The following is a 21781-nucleotide window of genomic DNA, read 5'->3' as shown; positions in this document are numbered from 1 at the left end:
CATGCCGGCAGCGCTTTGAGTAAGCACATCACTGGCACAAGTGCCTGGCGTAGTTTGCCCAACAGCTCATCCCGTGTAAGGCCGCCTGCAGACGGGCGGGTCAGATCCGGCAGCGAGAATTCTCACCACGGGACCCGACCCGAGCACCTGCAGGGAGGAGCGCGTGCTCACCCGCGCCTGGCGGCCCCGGGTCTTTCATGTGCCGGCTGCCGGGCAGCCGGCGCATACGCAGACCGGAGCCGGCGGCTGGGTGAGTGACGTTTCTGTGCGAGGCTCTGCGAGCCCTGCACAAAAATAGGACATGCCGCGGTTTGTTTGCCGCGCGACATTTCGCGTGGCCAAACCACGGCCGCCTGCATAGGAGTGCGTATTGTAATGCACTCCTATGCAGGCTTTCAGTGGCGGAAATCCCGCAGGAAATCGCGCCGCGGGATTTCCGCCCGTGTGCAGGTGGCCTTAATGGACCCTAAATCTGTGGGTCACCCTGTGATCACCTTATCAGGTGATCCTTCTAACTGAAAGGAGATCCCTTTAAAAGATGGCCGCCCTATGAACAGAATACATCAGACAAGTCTTACAAGATACAATGTTACTTTATATGGTACAGAAGAAACATTTTTACACTCCGTATCGTCTCCATTTTTTGTGTCCACTTTGTAAATAAGCACCAATCGCTTAAATAGCAACTCCACAACCCTTTCTTAACTGCAGTGTTCAGGTTAACAGAGGGCGCAACTGGATAGTCAAACTCCTGCAGTTCTACTGAAGCAATTCTGCACATACAAAGTTGGAGGGAATGCAGAAGGTGAAATCTGAAGACCCCAGAAGTGACGCCCCAGGATGGGCGGTGGGGTCGTCAGTCTTTGAAGGTCTCAGCGTTTTGCTTTCCTCCTCTTGTTTAGGGTTGTTTTCGGGAGTCGGGGGATGGGTTTAGTCTTTGGCTTCTCCAGTTCTATGGCCGGTTTCTTTGTGGCACTGTGTTTCTGGAAGAGGTCTTCGGTGATGGGTTCGATGATGTGACCCCGCTTGGTAATGACTTGCGGGGCTGTCAGCTTCTGGACTGCCCTCTCGGTATTCCACGTGTTGCCCACTGGTGCCCGGATTGTGCTCTCAAAGTGCTTCGGGTTCTTAAAGGGGAACGGGAGCTCATTAACCTGGAGGGAACGAGAAACAAGAGTAACGTGTCAAGAATTTGCAGAAACGCTGCCTGACGTGTTGCCTTGTGTCTTCTCCATTCACCCCCACAGCTGCAATCACAGTTCTGCTAGTTTACTTTTAGGCGGCAGAACCTCTCTGCTGGACCAGTTGTGATCTCTGTGTTACTCAGTGTACCATAAGAGACCACCAGGCAATGCACAGTAATAAACTACAACTCCCAGAATGCAATTAAAAAACTATCAGATGATCTTTAATCGCTGTACGTTTCCTCATACAGTCATTGCTTTTGCCATTTTAATTTCTACTCTAGTCACAACCAAAGCTGCGTTCATAATACTTCTGCTACTCATTTGCAATCACACAGCGTAGCACAGACCTACTTCCAATATTTTCTGCATAACATTTCCCATACTGCGCGTGATAAAATGTACTTTAATATCAGGATATGTTAGAGACATCCCCATTTTAACCCCTTAATGACCAGCAATCTTTCTATATGTTCTTGTTCCCAGCTAAAGACTTAGAAGCAGCGGCTAGCAGTGACCACAGCATCTAAGTAGTTACACCACAGCGATCAGAGCTTCTTCTGATCATGGTTGTTGCGTGCGGCTGTCAGCTGTCACCAGTTTTGAAGCGGAGGTCGGCTCTCAAGCTCGCTACGTAAACACCCTAGTGACCAAGTACATGTAGGCCCTTGATCATTAAAAGGGTTGTTCAGGTTTAGAAAAACATGGTCGCCTTCTTGCAAACAGCGCCAGCCAGCCATGTCCGTGGGTTGTGTCTGGTATTCCAGCCCAACTCTCTTCACTTCAATGGAGCTGAGCTGCAATACCTCACACAACCCTATTAACAAGGGTGGCGCTGCGTTTGGAAGAAAGTTGCCACGTTTTTCTAACCCTGGCCCACCTCTTTAGGGGGTTAAAAAATTCCCAATAAGTAATATTCTGAGATTTGCATTGCCTGGTGTATTCACAGTATCTCCCACAATGCACCACAGTAGATCGAGCCGTATACAAACAGTCATTAGAAATGCTACATCCCCTCTGGTGCAAAGTATGGCAAGCTGCCAATTTACTGGTGCCGACGGCCGTAGTTTGCAGAAGCAGGAGCCACACCGATGGCATTCTCACAAGTAAGGGAGCAGTAAGATTAGTGTCAGAGCCGACACATTGCATTTAAAGGAACTGTAAAATTGTAAATGCAGCTCTGGAGGCGACTAGAGTAAAAAAATATCCTGATCAGTAAAAATATTATAACGTTACTCAACATAATATATAAAAGTGTTAAATGGCGCGGTCGTATTGTGTGAATCCTCCAGCAGTCCCCCTTGCGCTCCTCCGGCAGACCCGACCCCCTCGTGCCCCTCCTCCGGCAGACCCGACCCCCTCGTGCCCCTCCCCCGCCTCCAGCAGACCCCCTCGTGCCCCTCCCCCGCCTCCAGCAGACCCCCCTCGTGCCCCTCCCCCGCCTCCAGCAGACCCCCCCTCGTGCCCCTCCCCCGCCTCCAGCAGACCCCCCTCGTGCCCCTCCCCCGCCTCCAGCAGACCCCCCCTCGTGCCCCTCACCCGCCTCCAGCAGACCCCCTCGTGCCCCTCACCCGCCTCCAGCAGACCCCCTCGTGCCCCTCACCCGCCTCCAGCAGACCCCCTCCCCCGCTTCCAGCAGTCCCCCCTCCCCCGCTTCGAGCAGTCCCCCCTCCCCCGCTTCGAGCAGTCCCCCCCCCCCCGCTTCCAGCAGTCCCCCCCCCCCCCCCCCCGCTTCCAGCAGTCCCCCCCCCCCCGCTTCGAGCAGTCCCCGTCGTGCCCCTGCCCCGCCTCCAGCAGTCCCCCTCGTGCCCATCCTCTGCCTCCAGCAGTCCCCCTCCTCAGCAGGCCACCATTCTTCACCCACCTGATGAGCCGCAGCTTCTATATTCCTCTTCTCATTTATGATGACGTTAGGGAGGTGCTGGTCTTTCCGTGGAGCTGCAGGGGGCGCTTTAATAGTGAACCTAAAAATAAAAAAAACACAAGGATGAAAAAAGCGTCAGGATGTGTTCACATGTAACAGAATCTGCAAATGCTGTGTCAAAATCCGCAGCACTGGTGCTGAACGCCCCCTGAAGCAGGTGAAAAATAATACAAGGGTTTCAACCTTCAGGCACTGATGGCCGGCGTGTAATAAGAGCTCAACGCAACGTCTCCTCTGAGGACGGGTCCAGGACCATTAGGGCTTGTGTCAAAACAGAAAGTTATCCCTTATCCACAGGATAATTGGGGTCCAACTGCAGAAACGGGGGTTCCAAATGTTCGGCATGAGCAAGGAGGCGGCTGCACATGAGCGAGGAGGCAACGGCATTTCAATAGGAGCGCCAGAGACTAAATTGAGAAGCATGGAGCAGCAGGGCACACATGCGCCCACCGCTGCATGCATATCACAACCTTTGGGACCCCCGTTCTTGAGCTCTGTGCATAGGGCATAATTTCCTGCTTTGGCCCAACCACTTTAAAAGGAGTTGTCCAACTGCAAACTACTGATGGCCTAGCCTTAGGATAGCTAATTAATAGTGGATTGGTGGGGTCCATTGCTAAAACCTCCAACGATCAGCTGTTCTCCAGGACGCTGCACTGAGCTGATGTGTGCAGGAAGCAGACAGCTCCGTTCCCACTACTGTGGCCTGGCTTGGTATTACACCCATTCATTTCAATGGGAACTTGGCCTGCAGTACCAAGTCTGGTCACTATGTTGGGAACTGAGCTGTCTGCTTCCTGCACACATCCGCTCAGTACATGAGTGAACTCTCCTAGAGAACAGCTGATTGGTGGGTTCTACTAATCTACCACTGAGGACCTACCCTAAGGATGGGTCATAAATAGTTTACAACTGAGCAACCTCTTAAAAATGATCCTCCAATACAGTGCGATTGTGTGTAATCACGTCGTGTGTGTGCAAGCAAAATATACGAGCAAAAGTGACTCCCTACAAAAAACTAAAACCTGATGCAGTAAAGCAAACTGCTGCAAAACCATAAAATTCCCTCTCCAGCATGAAGCAGGTTAACAGGAGACGAAGCAGGTTAACAGGAGACGAGTGTTATTCAGTTTTATGGCTCGTTACCATGAGCTCACCTCTAATTAATGACAAAAAAAAAAAAAAGACACAACAATCCTAACAAAACTGCAGTTGGTCCCCAGAGGTAGGAGAACAAGCGGTCCCCGAGCGGCAGCGGCTGCTGCATACTAACTGGAGCGCGGAGACGAGCGTCCCGGCAGCGGCACCGGGGACTCCAATTCACACTCCTCCAAGTTATCTTCAAAGCAGAACAGAAGTGTCAGCAGCTTCCAGCGTCCCCAAAGTGTCTCCAAGAACAAGCAATATTCATATTAATGTGCGCCGATCAGGAGGGGGGGCGGACGCAAGCGCTCGCTGTAAAGCTCTACAGAGACGGGAAAAGAGGAAAACTCAGAAAACGTTAACGTTTTTAAGAACAATTAGGTTTTTGGTTCAATAATCTGTTTGATGGAGTAAAAACGCTTCATTACAAAAGTCACCGTCAACAAAGTCAGTAAAGTAGCAAATAGCGAGGCGAAGAGCGTTCGCTTACAGCGCCTCCAGGGGGCGGGAGATATTTAATTGCGGCGTTAATGCTAAGAGGGTCCGCGAGGGATTATGCAGAAATTGAGAGATGCAAACTAACAAGTGCAAGAGCTGAACGTCCTGGCAGCGGGGGGGGGGGGGGGGGGGGGGGGGGACCACCATATATCTATTAACTGCGGATTGCCCACCAGTCCTGGCAGCAGGGGAGGGGGGGGGGGACCACCATATATCCATTAACTGCTGTAATTATAGTGCGGATAGTCTGCAAGTCCTGGCAGTGGGGGGCAGGAGGGGCAGGGGACCACCATACAGCTAGTAACGCCTGTAATTATAGTGCGGATCGCCCACCAGTCCTGGCAGCGGAGGACGGGAGGGGCAGGGGACCACCATACAGCTAGTTACGACTGTAATTATAGTGTAGATAGTCTTCCAATCCTGTCAGCAGGGAAGAGGGGGGGGGGGGGGGGGAGAGACAGAGGAGCAGGGGACCACCACACAGCTAACTATTGTAACTACCTCTACACCCGGTGGCATCCCCCACCAAACCCCATTGCCGGTTGTACAACGGTGGCACCCCACTGCCAGACCCCGTTGTCAGCTCTATACCCGGGGGCATCTGATGCTTTCTATATTGGGATCTCCTGTGCGATCCTCTCCTTTATACCAGACTAGTAATTATAAGGAAATTATAGTACTAGTGTTTCTGGTGGCACAATGGGCTGCAAAGCTCTGCGACATGCACATCACCCACACACACAGCTCTGCGACATGCACGTCACCCACACACACAGCTCTGCGACATGCACGTCACCCACACACACAGCTCTGCGACATGCACGTCACCCACACACACAGCTCTGCGACATGCACGTCACCCACACACACAGCTCTGCGACATTGCTTTTGCATATTAACTGCATGTAATTTACGAACTACAGCCTCTTGCAGCTTTCACAAATTTGCTGTATGTGTTTTACAAACTTGAGCTGGTGGCTGAGGGGACATCATGGCTTGTCACTGTCATGTAAGCTGCATTAGCTGCACGGCTGCGTTGAACCCTCTGTGGTGACATGTTTGCACAACAGCGATGGTTTGTTTCATCATTGGACAATGGTTGATGGTTAGATAAAGGCTGGACTAGTGTTGGTGGAATTAGCACTTGAGATGACATAATATCACATTCAGGAGATGTGAAGCTAGCTGTGAAGATGTTGGTCAGTATGCACTGCCAGCTATGTATGTGAACATTTGTGAAGTCTCATTTCTTGGAGTCTCCACACAGGTGTCCAGCTGTCTCACAACCAGCTACAAACTGCCAGACTGAGTACTGCTGTATACATAGTAACTGAGGCCACAGGGGCTTGTGGGGGATGTAGTCCACCCATAATCCTTCAATCAGTAAGCAAGGATAAAGGACCTGTGATGATATTACTGTCATGTGATCAGGGGGTGGAGCTAAAAGCCAGTAACTGACATCACAGGTGCTGTCAGGCTCTGCATGTAACACACACACACACACACACACACACAATTGGTGGACATGTGGTCTTCAGCACTTTAATGCTTACACATTAGCTGACCGCACAGGATTGGGAGGGGAGGGGAGGGGAGGGGGGGGGGGGTAAATACTTTTGCCAACATAGTTTAGAGTATATATAGATCTAAAGTAGTGCCCAATGCCAAAGTTGACCCTAGGACTCTATTTCCTCTACCAGCCTGTAGACTCGGGACAGACAAGACTATAAAGCAGTAAAAGGAGGCCTATACACATCATAGGATAGTGATGGCGAACCTTTTAGAGACCGAGTGCCCAAACTACAACCCAAAACCCACTTATTTACTGCAAAGTGCCAACATGTCAGAGGGCGGGGCTTATCACAACGTATGATTTTACCCCCGTCGTTCTAAAAAGAACAGGGCCGCTTCAAAATAGACAGGGTGCAGATTTTGACTGCTTTTTGGATGTAGAAATACGGCAGAATGTCCTCAGAGGAAATTTCTGTGGAGCATTTCCGCATCCAAAAAGCAGTCAAAATCTGCACCGTCTATTTTGAAACAGCCCTGGCCATTTCCGCCACATGTAAACATACTCCAGTGATAATAGTGACACCCCCCACCCCCCTGCGGCCCGAGCGATAATTGTGACCCCCTCCAGCAGCCCCAGTGTAATAGTGACACCCCACAGCGGCCCCAACGATAATAGTGACCCCCCCAGCGAGAATAATAACCCCCCCAGCGATGAGTGACATCCCACAGCGGCCCCCAGTATAATAGTGACCCCCCCAATTACCAGTAATAGTGACACCCTCCCACTTCCCAGAGCGGCCCCCCCCAGCAGTAATAACAGCGACACCCCCCTTCCCCCAGAGTGGCCCTCCAGCAGTAATAATAGCGACACCCGGATGGCGTCACAGTGTGACTGCACCCAGCGGGGACCCGCCACTCACTACAGTGGTTTGGTAAGCACACTGAATATCCTCTTCATTAGAGCCCCCAACACTTCTCTATTTAAAAATTCTCCCCGTGACCCCGGAGTGCAGCATAAAATCACATGATACGGTGGGGGGAAAAAGTATTTAGTCAGATACCAATTGTACAAGTTGTCCCACTTAAAAAGATGAGAGGCCTGTAATTGACATCATAGGTAGACCTCAACTATGAGACAACATGAGAAAACACATCCAGAAAATCACATTGTTGGATTTTTAACAAATTTATTTGCAAATTATGGTGGAAAATAAGTATTTGGTCAATAACAAAAATTAATCTCAATACTTTGTTATAAATCCTTTATATGCAATGACAGAGGTCAAACGTTTTCTGTAAGTCCTCACAAGGTTGGCACACACTGTGGCTGGTGTGTTGGCCCATTCCTCCATGCAGATCTCCTCAAGAGCAGTGATGTTTTGGGGCTGTCGCTGGGCAACATGGACTTTCAACTCCCTCCAAAGGTTTTCTATAGGGTTGAGATCTGGAGACTGGCTAGGCCACTCCAGGACCTTGAAATGCTTCTTACGAAGCCACTCTTTCGTTGCCCTGGGGGCGTGCTTGGGATCATTGTCATGCTGAAAGACCCAGCCACGTTTCATCTTCAGTGCCCTTGCTGATGGAAAGAGGTTTGCACTCAAAATCTCAAGATACATGGGCCCATTCATTCTTTCATGTATACGGATCAGTCGCCCTGGTCCCTTTGTAGAGAAACAGCCCCAAAGCATGATGTTGCCACCCCCATGCTTCACAGTAGGTATGGTGTTCTTTGGATGCAACTCAGCATTCTTTCTCCTCCAAACACGACGAGTTGTGTTCCTGCCAAACAGTTCTACTTTGGTTTCATCTGACCATATGACATTCTCCCAATACTCTTCTGGATCGTCCAAATGCTCTCTAGCAAACTTCAGTCGGCCCTGGACATGTACTGGCATAAGCAGGGGGACACGTCTGGCACTGCAGGATCTGAGTCCCTGGCGGCGTAGTGTGTTATTGATGGTTCCTTTGTTACGTTGGTCCCAGCTCTCTGCAGGTCATTCACTAGGTTCCCCCGTGTGGTTCTGGGATTTTTGCTCACCGTTCTTGTGATCATTTTGACCCCACGGGGTGAGATCTTGCGTGGAGCCCCAGATCGAGGGAGATTATCAGTGGTCTTGTATCTTTTCCATTTTCTAATTATTGCTCCCACAGTTGATTTCTTCACACCAAGCTGCTTGCCTATTGCAGATTCAGTCTTCCCAGTCTGGTGCAGGGCTACAATTTTGTTTCTGGTGTCCTTCGACAGCTCTTTGGTCTTCACCATAGTGGAGTTTGGAGTATGACTGCTTGAGGTTGTGGACAGGTGTCTTATATACTGGTAACAAGTTCAAACAGGTGCCATTACTACAGGTAATGAGTGGAGGACAGAGGAGCCTCTTAAAGAAGAAGTTACAGGTCTGTGAGACCCAGAAATCTTGCTTGTTTGTTATTGACCAAATACATATATTTTCCACCATAATTTGCAAATAAATTCGTTAAAAATCAGACAATGTGATTTTCTGGACGTGTTTTCTCATGTTGTCTCCCATAGTTGAGGTCTACCTATGATGTCAATTACAGGCCTCTCATCTTTTTAAGTGGAGAACTTGTACAATTGGTATCTGACTAAATACTTTTTTCCCGAAAAATCCAGCGATCTAAGTGACTTCCAGCAACTGTATGAACACGGAATGCAACGGCAATCTGCCTGCCGCCATCAGCCGCAGTCACAGATCTAAAGGACGCTGCGTGTTTAACCAATCATTTTTAAAAATTTTTTTTTTTTTTAACACGCAACTTATGGGTCAGAAGAGCATAACGAATCGCCGCTGCTCCTCAGATACAAAAACTTTCATCCCTTGCTTCAAAATGACTAAAATAATAGGAGTCCTGCAGCCTGCGCTTTCTCTCAATGCCCATGAAAAAAACAACGCTATACAGTGGTCATTAAGGGGTTAACCAGTGTTGTGGAGGTCACTCACCTGCGATGCTTCTTTCTGCTGACTTTCAGGTTGGTCCCGCCCCACTCCCCCCAACCTGGCAGCACCAGGCTGATGTCTTTGGGTTTTGAGGCTTCTATTGCATCTTGTTTCTCTTTTAGGAAGTCTCTGATGACATCATCACCAGCAAACGCTTCTCGGATGATCATTTTCTGTCTCGTGTCGCCGTCATCATCCTAAACGTGAGAAGGGAACATAACATCCATAGTTACTGGCTGAGATGGGCTCATTTAAATTGCATAGACCTGTGTGAATTTTGGTTCAGATTTCGACAGCAGAAGTTTTTAATCTTGTGAGGCTGGAGTCGCTTTCCAGGACATGGAGAAAAAAAACTAAATGAAATAAATGTTAAAATGAAAAAAAAACAACTTAATACTCCCCCTCCCAGCGGCTCACCGTCCTGCGCTGCTGCCCCAGTGCCCTCCGCATTGTGTATGGTGCACGACCGCCTGTGGCTGCTTCCAGGTTCAGTGCGGTGGGCATCGGGGCTGCAGCGCTGGACGGGGAGCGCCGGCGTAGGTGAGCATTCAAATTTTTTTTTCCATTAAGTCTGTTTAAGTTTTTTCTCCCCAGGTCTTTGAAAACTCCTTTAAATGACCTGACAGATGCTGCAGTGCATTCTGGGAAAAGTAGCATTTTCTTCTGAATTCAGTGTGATCATTAAATTTCCCCATAATGCACCACAGCAGAGCACAGACAGGGGGCAGCTTTGAGATGTACAATCCTACAGCTTAAAAGGGATTTTCAAGGGAGAATACTATTGATGGTGTATCCTCAGGATAGGTAATCAATCACTGATCAGCTGGGGTCCGTCGCTCAGTACCCCAACCGATCAGCTGACTGGGCATATGCCGTCAGCGCCGCAAACACACAGAGGTCGGAGTGCAAGTTTCCGAGCTGACCTCCGTGTAGTGGTCGGCCCTTGTAACTGCAGGCACGGTTCGCGTTGATTTCAATGAGACCCCAGCCTGCAGTTACAAGTGCCGGCTACTACATCAAGGTCAGAGCAGCGACTTCAGGTCCAACCTCTGTGTATTTGCGGTGCTAACAGCATGTGCCCACTCAGCTGATCGGTCGGGGCCCCGAGTGACGGACCCCAGCCAATCAACTATTGATGACCTATCCTGAAGATAGGTCATCCATAGTATTCTCCCTGGAAAACCCCTTTACCAAGGAATCTAGTAGACTTGAGGATGCAGCTCTGGATGTGACTGGAGAAGACTACAGGAAGCTGGAGATAGGTAAAGAATGGAAACACAACAGGCAAACAGAACTTAATTGGGTTGTTAAGAAAACTTTTCCAAACACCCGATTAGGACCATACAAAGGTAATATATGGGGGCTCCCAGATCAGGACCCCTCTTCTCATTACTGTTATGTGCCACTGCAAGGAAAATGTAGTCGCTGACCATTTGCCTTAGCAGGGTGACCACCAGCCACACTAATGGGGGTCCTACCCCTTCACAGTATAATCCAGCTTTTCTGTCTCACCTCTTCATCTTCATCTTCCTCCACCGAGGTGGGAAGTAACGACGCCTGGACAGGCCGCTCCTTAGCTGGCAGAATGTTCTTAGAGTCTATGAGGTTTGAGTTCTTGCTTTCCTTTTTTGCAGCTGGTTGAGAAATCTTCTCCTTTGACTTCTTGCCTTCCTTCTTGGCAGCTGGTTGGGAGATCTTCTCCTTGGGCTTCCCAGGAAGCAGCGCCGGCTGAGCTCTCTCATCCGGAAGTTCCTGCTCCCTGAGAGCCTCCAGATCCTCTATGGTCCGATGCCTCTCCAGACTCTGTATTAGGAATGAATCTTCTTCTTTTTCTTCTTCCAAGGTCTCCTCCTTCCCCACCTGCTCCTCGGTTATCACTGGCTCCTCTTCTGCCGGGGCCGACTGCTTTTCTTCTATCTTGTTCTGCTCCAACAACCTCTGGAATAGCGTGTTGAACTGCGCCACTTTGCCAGCATTGTCTTCAGTCGCGCTGCCTGCTGACGACCCTGCAGAAGATACAGAAGGTTAGACAGTATAACGAGATTGTGCAACTTTCTAATGAACTTCTGGCTTTCGCTCCTCGCAATTTTCAAGATCTCTACTTGATGTCAGCCTCGGAAATGTTCCATTTTCCCAGCGCCATCCTGACGGCAGACATGGAGGTTGCACCTTGACCTTGTAGGGACAGGAAGCAAGAGACTTCAAAAGGCTCCTCCTGCCTCCCATTCACCAGTGCTTCCTGTCCCTACAGGGACATGCAAGAGGTGCTCCCTCCAGGGAGCCACAGGATTACACCGGCACGGGCCGTTTTCCCCTCTCACCTTCTCCAGAAGGAATCTGCTGACAGCGGGGCGGACGGTCCATGGGGCTGCTTCCCCGCTTACCTCCCCTCCGGAGAGTCAGCGCGGTCCGGGAGCACGGCAGGCCACGGGTCTGACCGCCCGGGGATCACCACCGCAGCACATCGGAGCGGCGGACCAGAGGTCCTTGAGTCCGCTCCTGCATCATGCACGGGGCTCCGGGCAGCGTCTTTCAGCCGGGGAGAGCGGCGGGCCATGGGCTCAGAAGCCTCTCTCCTCCAGGACGCCGGCGCGGCCGCGCGCAACGTCGGGGGGCGGAGCTAAGGACGCGGCGTGACGCGGTGACGTCAGACGCCGCCAGCTGACCGGGATCCAGCGGGAGATTTAAAAATGGAGACCCCCCGGCAAGCTTCCACTGACAGTACACCTTCAGGGAAGGATTTATCTGTCTGCCTGATCCTGTCTACACTTTTGGCAAGTATGACTACAAAGGATTCAGAGATGGAAGCCCTGCAAACCGTAAGTGTGACTTGCTGCAGGAATGTTATGCCCAGGGATTAACATTGTGTAGGGGTTTTTCCCTTATGTGCATGCATGTGTCTTTTGCAGGACAGGGAATCCACCCGGTCTAAGCAAGACCTTAGGAAAAAGTACAAGAAATGCGCCCTGTGCCTCAAAAAGTTAGATGAGGCGTACAAAAAAACGTTATGTCAAGACTGTACTTCAAAGATCCTCACGGATGAACAGGCCGCATTTAGGGAGGATATTAGATCCCTAGTCAGGGAGGAGGTCCGGGCATCGATCTCCAGCCTCCCCCCAGCCCAGCGGGAAAAAAAGGCCACTAAGAGAGCAAGCCACATACGGCTGTCGAGCTCAGACTCTGAGCAATCCCCGGGCGACCTGTCAGACGGCGAACTCTCAGACCGTCCCTCTGACACCAAGGATGAGGATAAGAAGTATTTTTTCTCATCCGGGGACCTGGATGACCTGATTAGAGCCGTCAGGGATACAATGAAGCTAGAAGATGTGGTGGAGCCTAGGTCCGTACAGGACGACATGTTTGGCGGGCTCAGGCCAAGGAATCGCATCGTGTTCCCAGTCAATGATACTTTGAAAAAAGTAATCATGCATGAATGGGCTACTGCGGACAGACATCTCTTCCTGTCCCGCGAGTACAAACAAAGACTCCGCTTCGCGGAGGAGGATGTGAGCGTCTACGAAGAAGTCCCTAAAGTAGACGCACAGGTGGCCAGAATGGCAAAGAAGACAGCCCTGCCATTTGAGGACTCCTCACATCTTAGAGACCCAATGGACAACAGGGTTGATTCATTGATGAAACGGGCCTGGCAAACGACGGCCTACACGCTAGAGTCCAACATCGCAGCGACTTCCGTAGCAAGGTCGATGTTCCTCTGGTTAGGGGAACTAGATGACCAAATCAAACAGAAGGCCCCCAGAGAGGCGTTGCTGGAATGTATGCCTTTACTAAAGTCTGCAACAGGCTTCCTGGCAGACGCATCCGCCGAGTCCATGAGGCTGGCGGCCAGAAGCGCCGCATTATCCAACATGGCCAGACGGGCAGTCTGGCTGAAAACCTGGAAGGCAGATACAGCCTCTAAAGGAAGACTGTGTTCCATCCCCTTTCATGGCCAGCACATTTTTGGCGCGGATTTAGAGGAGATCCTAAAAAGAGCCACGGACAAAACTCACAGTTTCCCGGATCAAGCCAGAACGGGATTTCCCTACAAACGCCAGCCATCCTTCAAGCCATACCGGGGCAAAGGAAAAACTGGGCGCTGGTCCTACCCCAAAGGAGGCAGGGGTAAGATAAAAACAACCCCTACCCCTATAGAAGAATACCAGGTGGGGGGCAGGTTACTAAATTTTTCCCGAGAATGGCAGGAGATAACAGATAACCCGTGGGTCCTGCAGCTCATAGCCCAGGGGTACAGGATAGAATTCTTCACCCGGCCCCCCAATTTCTTCAGAATCACCCCCACACAATCCCCTGCCATGCAGGATATCTTTGAAAATGAAATCCTTAAACTGCTGCAAATGGGGGCGGTAGTTCGGGTCCCCACAGTAGAGCAGGGCCAGGGATTCTACTCGCCTTTATTTCTGATAAAAAAGCCAAACGGCAGTTTTCGAATGATTCTGAATCTGAAGGGCCTGAATAAATTTATTACCTACAAAAGGTTTAAAATGGAGACAGTTCGGTCAGCGGTAACCCTGATCGAAAGAGGAGACTTTATGAGTACCGTCGACTTAAAAGACGCGTACTACCACGTCCCAGTCCTGCCAGAACACCATAAATACCTGAGGTTTGCCATCAGAATAGGGAGTCGGGTACGCCATTTTCAGTTTCAGTGCCTACCCTTTGGCATCTCTACAGCACCCCGAGTATTCTCTAAAATAGTGGCAGAGATGGTGGCGCATCTCCATGTAGCAGGTATAAATATCCCGTACCTGGACGACTTCCTGGTAATCGCCTCCTCATCCAAGACCCTCAGAGACAACACTAGCAGGGTCATCTCTCTATTTCAAAGATTGGGGTGGATAGTCAACTTCCCCAAGTCTAGTCTTCTCCCCGAAACACAGAAAACCTTCCTGGGGGTGCGGCTAGACTCAGTATCTCAGACCTTGTCCTTGCCTCCACTCAGACAGGAAAGTCTTAGATTGGCAGCACAGGAGGGCGGCCAGAAAAAGCAAAGGGTAATTAGGGACGCAATGAGGCTCCTGGGCCTCATGACCTCCTGCATCGGCATTATCCCTTGGGCCCAGGCGCACTCCAGAACACTACAGAGAGCCATCCTGGGTAACTGGGATGGGACACCCATCTCCCTGGATAAGAGGATGCCCATGTCATCATCTGTCTTAAAGTCCCTCCGCTGGTGGCGGTCAACCCACACTCTACAGGCTGAGTCACCATGGGTGGCAGAACCCTTCATCACGATAGTAACCGATGCGAGCCAGTCTGGCTGGGGAGCACAAGTAGGGCAGCGCCTGCTCCAGGGCGAGTGGGGCCCGACGCTGCGTACCCAGACATCGAATTACAGAGAACTTAGGGCCATCTGGGAAGCGCTTCACAGATCCCAGGATATTCTAAAGAAGAGACACATAAAAGTCTTCTGATAATGTGACCGCCGTTTCGCTTATTCGCCACCAGGGGGGCACCAGAAACGTTCATCTGCTGAAACTAACAGCCCGGATCTTCAGATGGGCCGAGGCCACAGTACAATCCCTGACAGCGGTCCACCTCAAGGGGTCCCAGAACCAGACAGCCGACTTCCTCAGTCGAAGACGCCTGGACCCCGGAGAATGGTCGCTGAATCAACAGGAGTTCCGTCATATTGCAGAAACCTGGGGCAGTCCACAGGTGGACTTGTTCGCGACCAGAAAAAACTCAAAATGCCCCGCCTTCTTTTCCCTAGATCCGAAGGACAGGGCCGAGGGGTTAGACGCCTTTTCCCAGAGTTGGGACTTCAGTCTGGCATACGCCTTTCCCCCCATACCCCTGATCCCGAGGGTTCTTCAGAAGGTCCAGCAGAGCAACATCACAATGATCCTAATTGCTCCACACTGGGAAAAAAGGGCATGGTTTCCGGTACTCCTAAAACTCGCCATCACGGAACCAATCCGCCTTCCATCCAGGATGGATCTTCTAACGCAGGGCCCAGTTCTGTGCCCCAACTTAGAGAGACTGAACCTCGCGGTCTGGATATTGAGGAACAGACGCTACTAAGTCAAGGTCTGTCCTCTAGGGTCATCGCGACGTTACGCCAGTCCCGTAAACCCGTGACCTCTGCTATCTATAATAAAATCTGGAAAAGATTCTCCTCCTGGAGGGGGTTGGAAGTCTCCAATCTCGACACTTCTGTGGCGGAGATTTTGGATTTCCTCCAGGAGGGTCTAGACAAAAACCTGAGGCCGGCAACCCTGAAAGTGCAGGTGTCAGCACTCTCGGCCATCCTAGATCAGCCCCTAGCGGAGCATAGACTAATCCGCAGGTTTATGAAAGCAGCAGAGAGAATGAGGCCAGTTATCCGCAGTATGGTTCCCCCATGGGATCTAAACTTAGTCCTCCAAAACCTGTGCAAACCACCCTTTGAGCCTATCGAGCAGATACCAATTAGGTTCCTCACGTTCAAAACCGTGTTCTTAGTAGCTATCACAACGGCAAGGCGTGTGAGCGAGCTTAAGGCCCTATCTTGTAAGACACCCTACCTATTAATCCAGGACGATAGGGTCATACTAAAAACAGACCCCTTCTTTCTCCCAAAGGTAGCCTCAAAATTCCATAGACAGCAAGAAATTGTTCTCCCATCCTTCTGTCAAAATCCCCAAACCGATAGGGAAAGAGACTACCATAGCCTGGATGTAAGGAGGGCCATTTTATGCTACCTAGAACAGACCTCATCTTTCAGGAAGGCTGATTGTCTTTTTGTCCAATTCCAGGGGCCGGGCAGAGGAAGAGCGGCTTCTAGAAGATCCATTAGCCGCTGGATAAAATCCACCATCCAGCAGGCCTACTCTTCCGGCAACAGTTCTATCCCTGAAGGACTCAAGGCCCATTCAACCAGGGCAGTCTCCTGCTCCTGGGCAGAGAGGGCCATGGCCACGCCAGAACAAATCTGTAAGGCAGCCACATGGTCCAACCTGCATACCTTCACAAAACACTACAGGCTGAATACGGACCTCTCCTCCGATCTCTCTTTCGGGAGAAAGGTCCTGCAAGCAGTGGTTCCTCCCTAAGAGTTAATTTGGTATACTCCATGTCTGCCGTCAGGATGGCGCTGGGAAAAGGGAGTGAATTTCTTACCGAAAATTCCTTTTTCCCGAGCCATCCTGACGGCACGTATTTCCCTCCCGAAAATTCACACGGTGGTACCTACGCCTGTGCGGGCGCGAACCAGTAGCCCAGAGGCTCCTATGTTGGACAGTTTTGTTTTATGCGGTAAATTTGTGCATAATTTCTTTGGTTAATCCGGGTAAGTTTACCCTCTTATTGTTTATTTTCAAAAGAACTAACCATGTTAATTTTGTCTTGGAGCAATAAAATCTTCCTTGGTTAACCACGACATGTCCATGTAAATAATTTAGAAGACACTGGTGAATGGGAGGCAGGAGGAGCCTTTTGAAGTCTCTTGCTTCCTGTCCCTACAAGATCAAGGTGCAACCTCCATGTCTGCCGTCAGGATGGCTCGGGAAAAAGGAATTTTCGGTAAGAAATTCACTCCCTTTACTGGCAACCTGCACAAACCGAACGCTTTCCGCAGCTGAGTCTTCGTCACAGTTGTGTCCCTCACTGTTGTTTACAATGGATTAGATATCTGATTTTAGGTTAGAAGGGAGTTCACAGCGGACCACCGCCTCCTCTCAGAGTGCAGCCGCCTCAGGCACTGGCCAATATTGTCAGGGGAAGCGGTCAAACTAAAATATTCCACAGCGTCAGTGTAATAGACGAGGGTGGAGGTCCTCAACCAGCAAAGAGCGGCTCTGGTATTAAAAAAAATAAATAAAAAATCTCTCTTTCTGACCGCCATAACTTTACATTTTGCCATCAACGCACAATGCGAAGGCTTGCTTTTTGCAGGAAGGCCTGAGGTTTCTATTGGAACCATTTTCGGGACACATATGACTTTTTATTATGTTCCCTATTGGGAACAGGGAAGGGGGGGGTGGGGGTGGTAGCAAGTCTGGTACGTATTTAGTTTCTGAAGATATTCACCGTCAAGAATAATGTGATATTTCAAAAGATGGGACTTTAACAGACGCAACAATCCCAAATAGGTTTTTTTAGGCGTTTTGGTGCTTGTTTTCAATAAGACACTAGGAGGGTTTATTAACCTTTAAATTATTTAAAAATAAAACTACAATTATTTACATTGCTATATTTACTTCCCCAAAGGGACTTGAACTTATGATCCTTAATACAAAACACTAACATGTTAGTATTGCAGCATATGGTATTTCTGCTGGCATCCTATTAAGACATTCCAAATCAAACAAACATACTCGCCTCTCCTTGGACCCCCAAAAGGCATGCCGAGTGGCCCTCGCGGCCCTGATGCAGGCTTTGAGGTAGACAGTCTGGTGGAAAATCACGTGACTGCAACAGCCAATCACAGGCCACAGCATCATCATCTGACCGTCTGGAATCAGCGCTCACATCTGGGGCACCAGGATTCCAGGAGTTTGGGGCAGTGACGCTGCAGCCTCCGATTGGCCACAGAGCTCACATGACATTCACTTCAGTAGCCTCTCAGCTCCACTTAGGCTGCGGTCACATGAGGCATAAATCCCACGGAAATATTCCCTGATATTTCTGCGGCACAAAGGTAGCTTCAAAAAAGCGTGGGTTTTGAAGTGGTTTCGCCGCCTGCATTCCGCTGCGGCCATCTCTGCCCATAGAGAGGAGAGAGCCAGCAGCGGAAACAGTGATAAAATTGACATGCTGCAGCTTTATATTCCACGTGGCATGTCCGTTTCATCACAGCTTGGCCGCAACGGCTTCTCCATAGCGTGTGGAAAATTTGCCGGCGGAATTTCTATGCAGAAACAGAAATGTCAGCCCGTGGAAACCCAGACTTAGGGGGACCAGGGTGAAGCAAGTGTGCGCCATTTTTTTGTTTTAGGGCTGGCCCAGAGGGTGGACAGTTTTCTATATTAATGACAAAACCCCAGTCACGATCTGAATGAACTTTGATTGTGGCTGCATGTCAGCTGTCAAAGACAGCCAACAACTGTCATGTACGGCAGGAGTTCAGCTCCTGAGGCTGTGCCATAGAAACCCTGTGCATATCCAACACACACATATAGTAGGTGCCATCAAGGGGTTAAAAGGGATTGTCCAGGACTTTCTGAAATTTTTCTATTGATAATTGTCAGGGGCCTGCTGCTCGGGATTCGTGATGTTGCTGCCACTTCAGACAGCGCAAGAAGCAGATCGCGTTGACCATAGCGCAGCGGCATGGTTTGGTACTGCAGGCACAGCTGGTAGTGCATTCATTGGGACCTGCACCTCCAATACCAACTCTGGCTGCTGCCCTATAGTCTACGCAATCTGCTTTCAGCAGTAATGGGAGTCAACCGATCGGAAGGTATCCAGAGTGGAGACACCCGCCGATCATCTACTGATGGCCTATTCTGAGGACAGGTCATCAATAGAAGAAAAAAAGTCCTGGACAATCCCTTTAATAGAAGGGTTCCCGAGTGGCGGACCTTACCCCTACATGGACAGCATAGTAGAGTAAGGACGTACCCTATAAGTGCAAGATGGTAGTTGGCTGGACCCATATTTGTGGTACTCACCCGGCTTGGGCTCCAGACCTTCCTGTTCTCCCAGATCTTTGCGCAGACGTCTTCTATCTTCGAATTCTCTAAGTAAAGTCTCCTCTTCTGATTCCTCCTCCTCCTCCTCTGGCTCGTCCGTGTTCACATTCATCACTACTTCTTCCGCCAGTCTCTCCTCTGGAGTCTCAGGGTCTTTTGCATCGGTCCTCAGCTTCCCTGTCATCCAAGGGTTCGCTCCTTCAAGGCTCATCTGTGCATCATTAACAAAGTCCGGGATGATCTCTTCCTCCTTGTCTTCCTCCTCCTCAGACAGGACCTCGATCTTTCTGGTTAACTCTTTGTTCTTCTCCAGCTGTTCTTGCATGGCTCTGCGTGCCTAAATGAATGACAAAAGATCCAGGCATGTGACGGACATGAGCAATAAAATGGGGTGGGGTGGGGGGGTAGTTTAGCATTAAATTAAATACTAAGAAATCAGTGCAGATTTTCAAACCTACATTCTGAAAACAAACAGAGCTGCCATGTCAATTTTTGGTGCGGCTTGAATACTTGCCTCACCCGGTGGCTCTCCATCCAGCGAAGCAGCCCTGGGGCCCCTCCATATGGACCTCGGAAGAAGCGGCGGATAATCATGTGCTGTACATGGTGCACATAACCGCTCAGCCACTCACAGGCTTCAGCGACCATAGAAGAAATCACGGCTGAGCGGTAACCTGCACAGTGAATGGCACATGACCGCGCGCGGCTTCTTTCGGGTTCTGTGCGACGGGCTCATTTTATATTTTTTATATCCTGGAAAACCCCTTTAAGTGTTGGGCTGCCGCCATAGGTGGATTTGTCCCCCATTGAGGGGAGCTAAATTCAAGTGCGCATCGCACCAAAACCCATCAGAACTCTGAAGCGGAGCCTTGTAGTTCTGGGAGGATTAAACTGTCAGGTCAGCGTCAAAAAAATCCGACAGCTTACAAGGTACGGCTGTGAGAAACTGACCAGACATTGTCCTGAAATCCTCTGTGCTGCTGGGGACTCTGCCGCTTCCTCTATAACTCTGGAGCCCGCTCCTCCCATGAGATCCACACACTCCTCTCCCAAAATCCTCTGCGCTGCTGGAGGGTACTGCAAACTACTGAAATACTTTGTGCTGCTGTGGCCAATACACATTACTGCAGCAAACCGCACGCAGACATTTACTAGTTCTCCTCCGGTTGCCCTCAGCTATATGATGCATCAGGACACAGTCATTGGCACGGTGAAAAAAAACTGAAATTTCTTAAAAATTTCCAGTAGGAGGCGCTCACCTCTTCGTCATATTTGGCCATAATGGCCTTGGACTTTGCCCACTTGCCGCTGTTCTGGTGCTTGAGAGACATCCGCTCCTGGAGAGAGATCACATAGAGGGTTAGTAGGAACATAGGAGGTGGATAGAGACATCCTTGGATGACCCCTAGCAGCCCCACAGTCACCTGCATCCGGGCCCTCTCCATCATCTCTAACTCCTTCAGGGCTGCATCTGGATTCGTCCTCCGCAGCTCCTCAAAATTCTTTAAAGCTTCCTTCCTTTTGCCTTTCTTCAATATCTTGTGATACCTGCAAGAGTCAGACCAAGGGGTAAATGTGCGTGCAGCTCTGGAGTATAATACAGGATGTAACTCAGGATCAGTACAGGATAAGTAATGTATGTACACAGTGACTCCACCAGCAGAATAGTGAGTGCAGCTCTGGAGTATAATACAGGATGTAACTCAGGATCAGTACAGGATAAGTAATGTATGTACACAGTGACTCCACCAGCAGAATAGTGAGTGCAGCTCTGAAGTATAATACAGGATGTAACTCAGGATCAGTACAGGATAAGTAAAGTATGTACACAGTGACTCCACCAGCAGAATAGTGAGTGCAGCTCTGCAGTATAATACAGGATGTAACTCAGGATCAGTACAGGATAAGTAATGTATGTACGCAGTGACTGCACCAGCAGAATAGTGAGTGCAGCTCTGGAGTATAATACAGGATGTAACTCAGGATCAGTACAGGATAAGTAATGTATGTACACAGTGACTCCACCAGCAGAATAGTGAGTGCAGCTCTGGAGAAGGCTGTGTTCTGAAGAGCTCTGCAGGATCCAGGGCGTGGTCTGCTTCTTGGGTGGAGACCTTGCTGAGAGCCCAGGAACAGTGCACATTTCTGGGCTTCATTTGCTATGGAGTCCCGTGCTCCCCCCCCGGCTTTAGGCGGGAGGGGGGAGGAATGAACCCCAGGAGGGGAGAGGATCCAGTCGGGGTACAAGCAGCGTCACCCAGACTCCCCGGGAGGATGTGGATTATAGGAAAGCCCGAAGCCAAACCAAAGGCAAGGTCAGTGCTTCAAAAGGCACCTACAAGTGTCAGCTGGGGAGAGCATAAGAGGGGTGAATCTGTGACTGACATGGCGTCTCGGATAGCGGCCAATTTAAAAGACTATAAGGAGGTTGGTAGGCAGCTGCAGAAATATCGTAGAGAACTGCAGACTGCCCTCAGCGATTTGGATAAAGCCCCACGGGGGAAGAAAAAGATCACTGCGGTGGAAAGAGTTAAATCCTGCAAGGAGGCAGTAGATTACTATAAAGAGGAGAGGTACAGGATACTCCAAGCCAGCGGCCCGTTTAAAGAAAATCTCTTAAATGACTAGCGATTTTCTGGAATGGCACACCTGAGCAGTGACAGCAGCTCAGAAGAGTCGGAGGATGCGCAGGAGGGGAGGGCGGTATGCTCTGGGGAGCAGCTGTCCCTACAGCAGACGGGAACTGCAGGGAACAGGTTAGCCTGCCCCCCACATCGGAGGAGTCCAGTGCTCAGGACGCGGACGACGACAGCAGCAGCGGTGAGGGGGCCCTCATAATGCAGCAAATTATGCTGCAGAAGTCCCCAGAAAGAATGCACAATATGTATTTTGGTGACGACATGCCTAAAAACAACATCTGCGGGCAAAAAG

At 50.2% G+C, this 21781-nt stretch overlaps 1 protein-coding gene across 1 annotated transcript in view; it reads right to left on the bottom strand.

Annotated features, from left to right (window-relative positions):
• Window positions 1–574: 574 nt before the first annotated feature.
• Window positions 575–21781, bottom strand: part of UTP14A (UTP14A small subunit processome component) — a 40716-nt gene continuing 19509 nt past the window's right edge. The window contains exons 9-15 of the mRNA XM_066581442.1: window positions 20275–20398; window positions 20110–20187; window positions 18830–19187; window positions 10731–11224; window positions 9222–9415; window positions 3049–3148; window positions 575–1154 (exon numbers count right to left, since the gene is read on the bottom strand). Coding sequence (XP_066437539.1) covers window positions 873–1154; window positions 3049–3148; window positions 9222–9415; window positions 10731–11224; window positions 18830–19187; window positions 20110–20187; window positions 20275–20398 — 1630 coding nt within the window. The 3' untranslated portion in view covers window positions 575–872. The remainder of the gene's footprint in view (window positions 1155–3048; window positions 3149–9221; window positions 9416–10730; window positions 11225–18829; window positions 19188–20109; window positions 20188–20274; window positions 20399–21781) is intronic.

This window comes from Eleutherodactylus coqui, chromosome 10 (genome assembly GCF_035609145.1).
Source record: "Eleutherodactylus coqui strain aEleCoq1 chromosome 10, aEleCoq1.hap1, whole genome shotgun sequence".
Lineage (NCBI taxonomy): Eukaryota > Metazoa > Chordata > Amphibia > Anura > Eleutherodactylidae > Eleutherodactylus > Eleutherodactylus coqui.
Note: the sequence above shows the minus strand (reverse complement) of the source record. Positions and strands in the feature narration are given on the sequence as shown.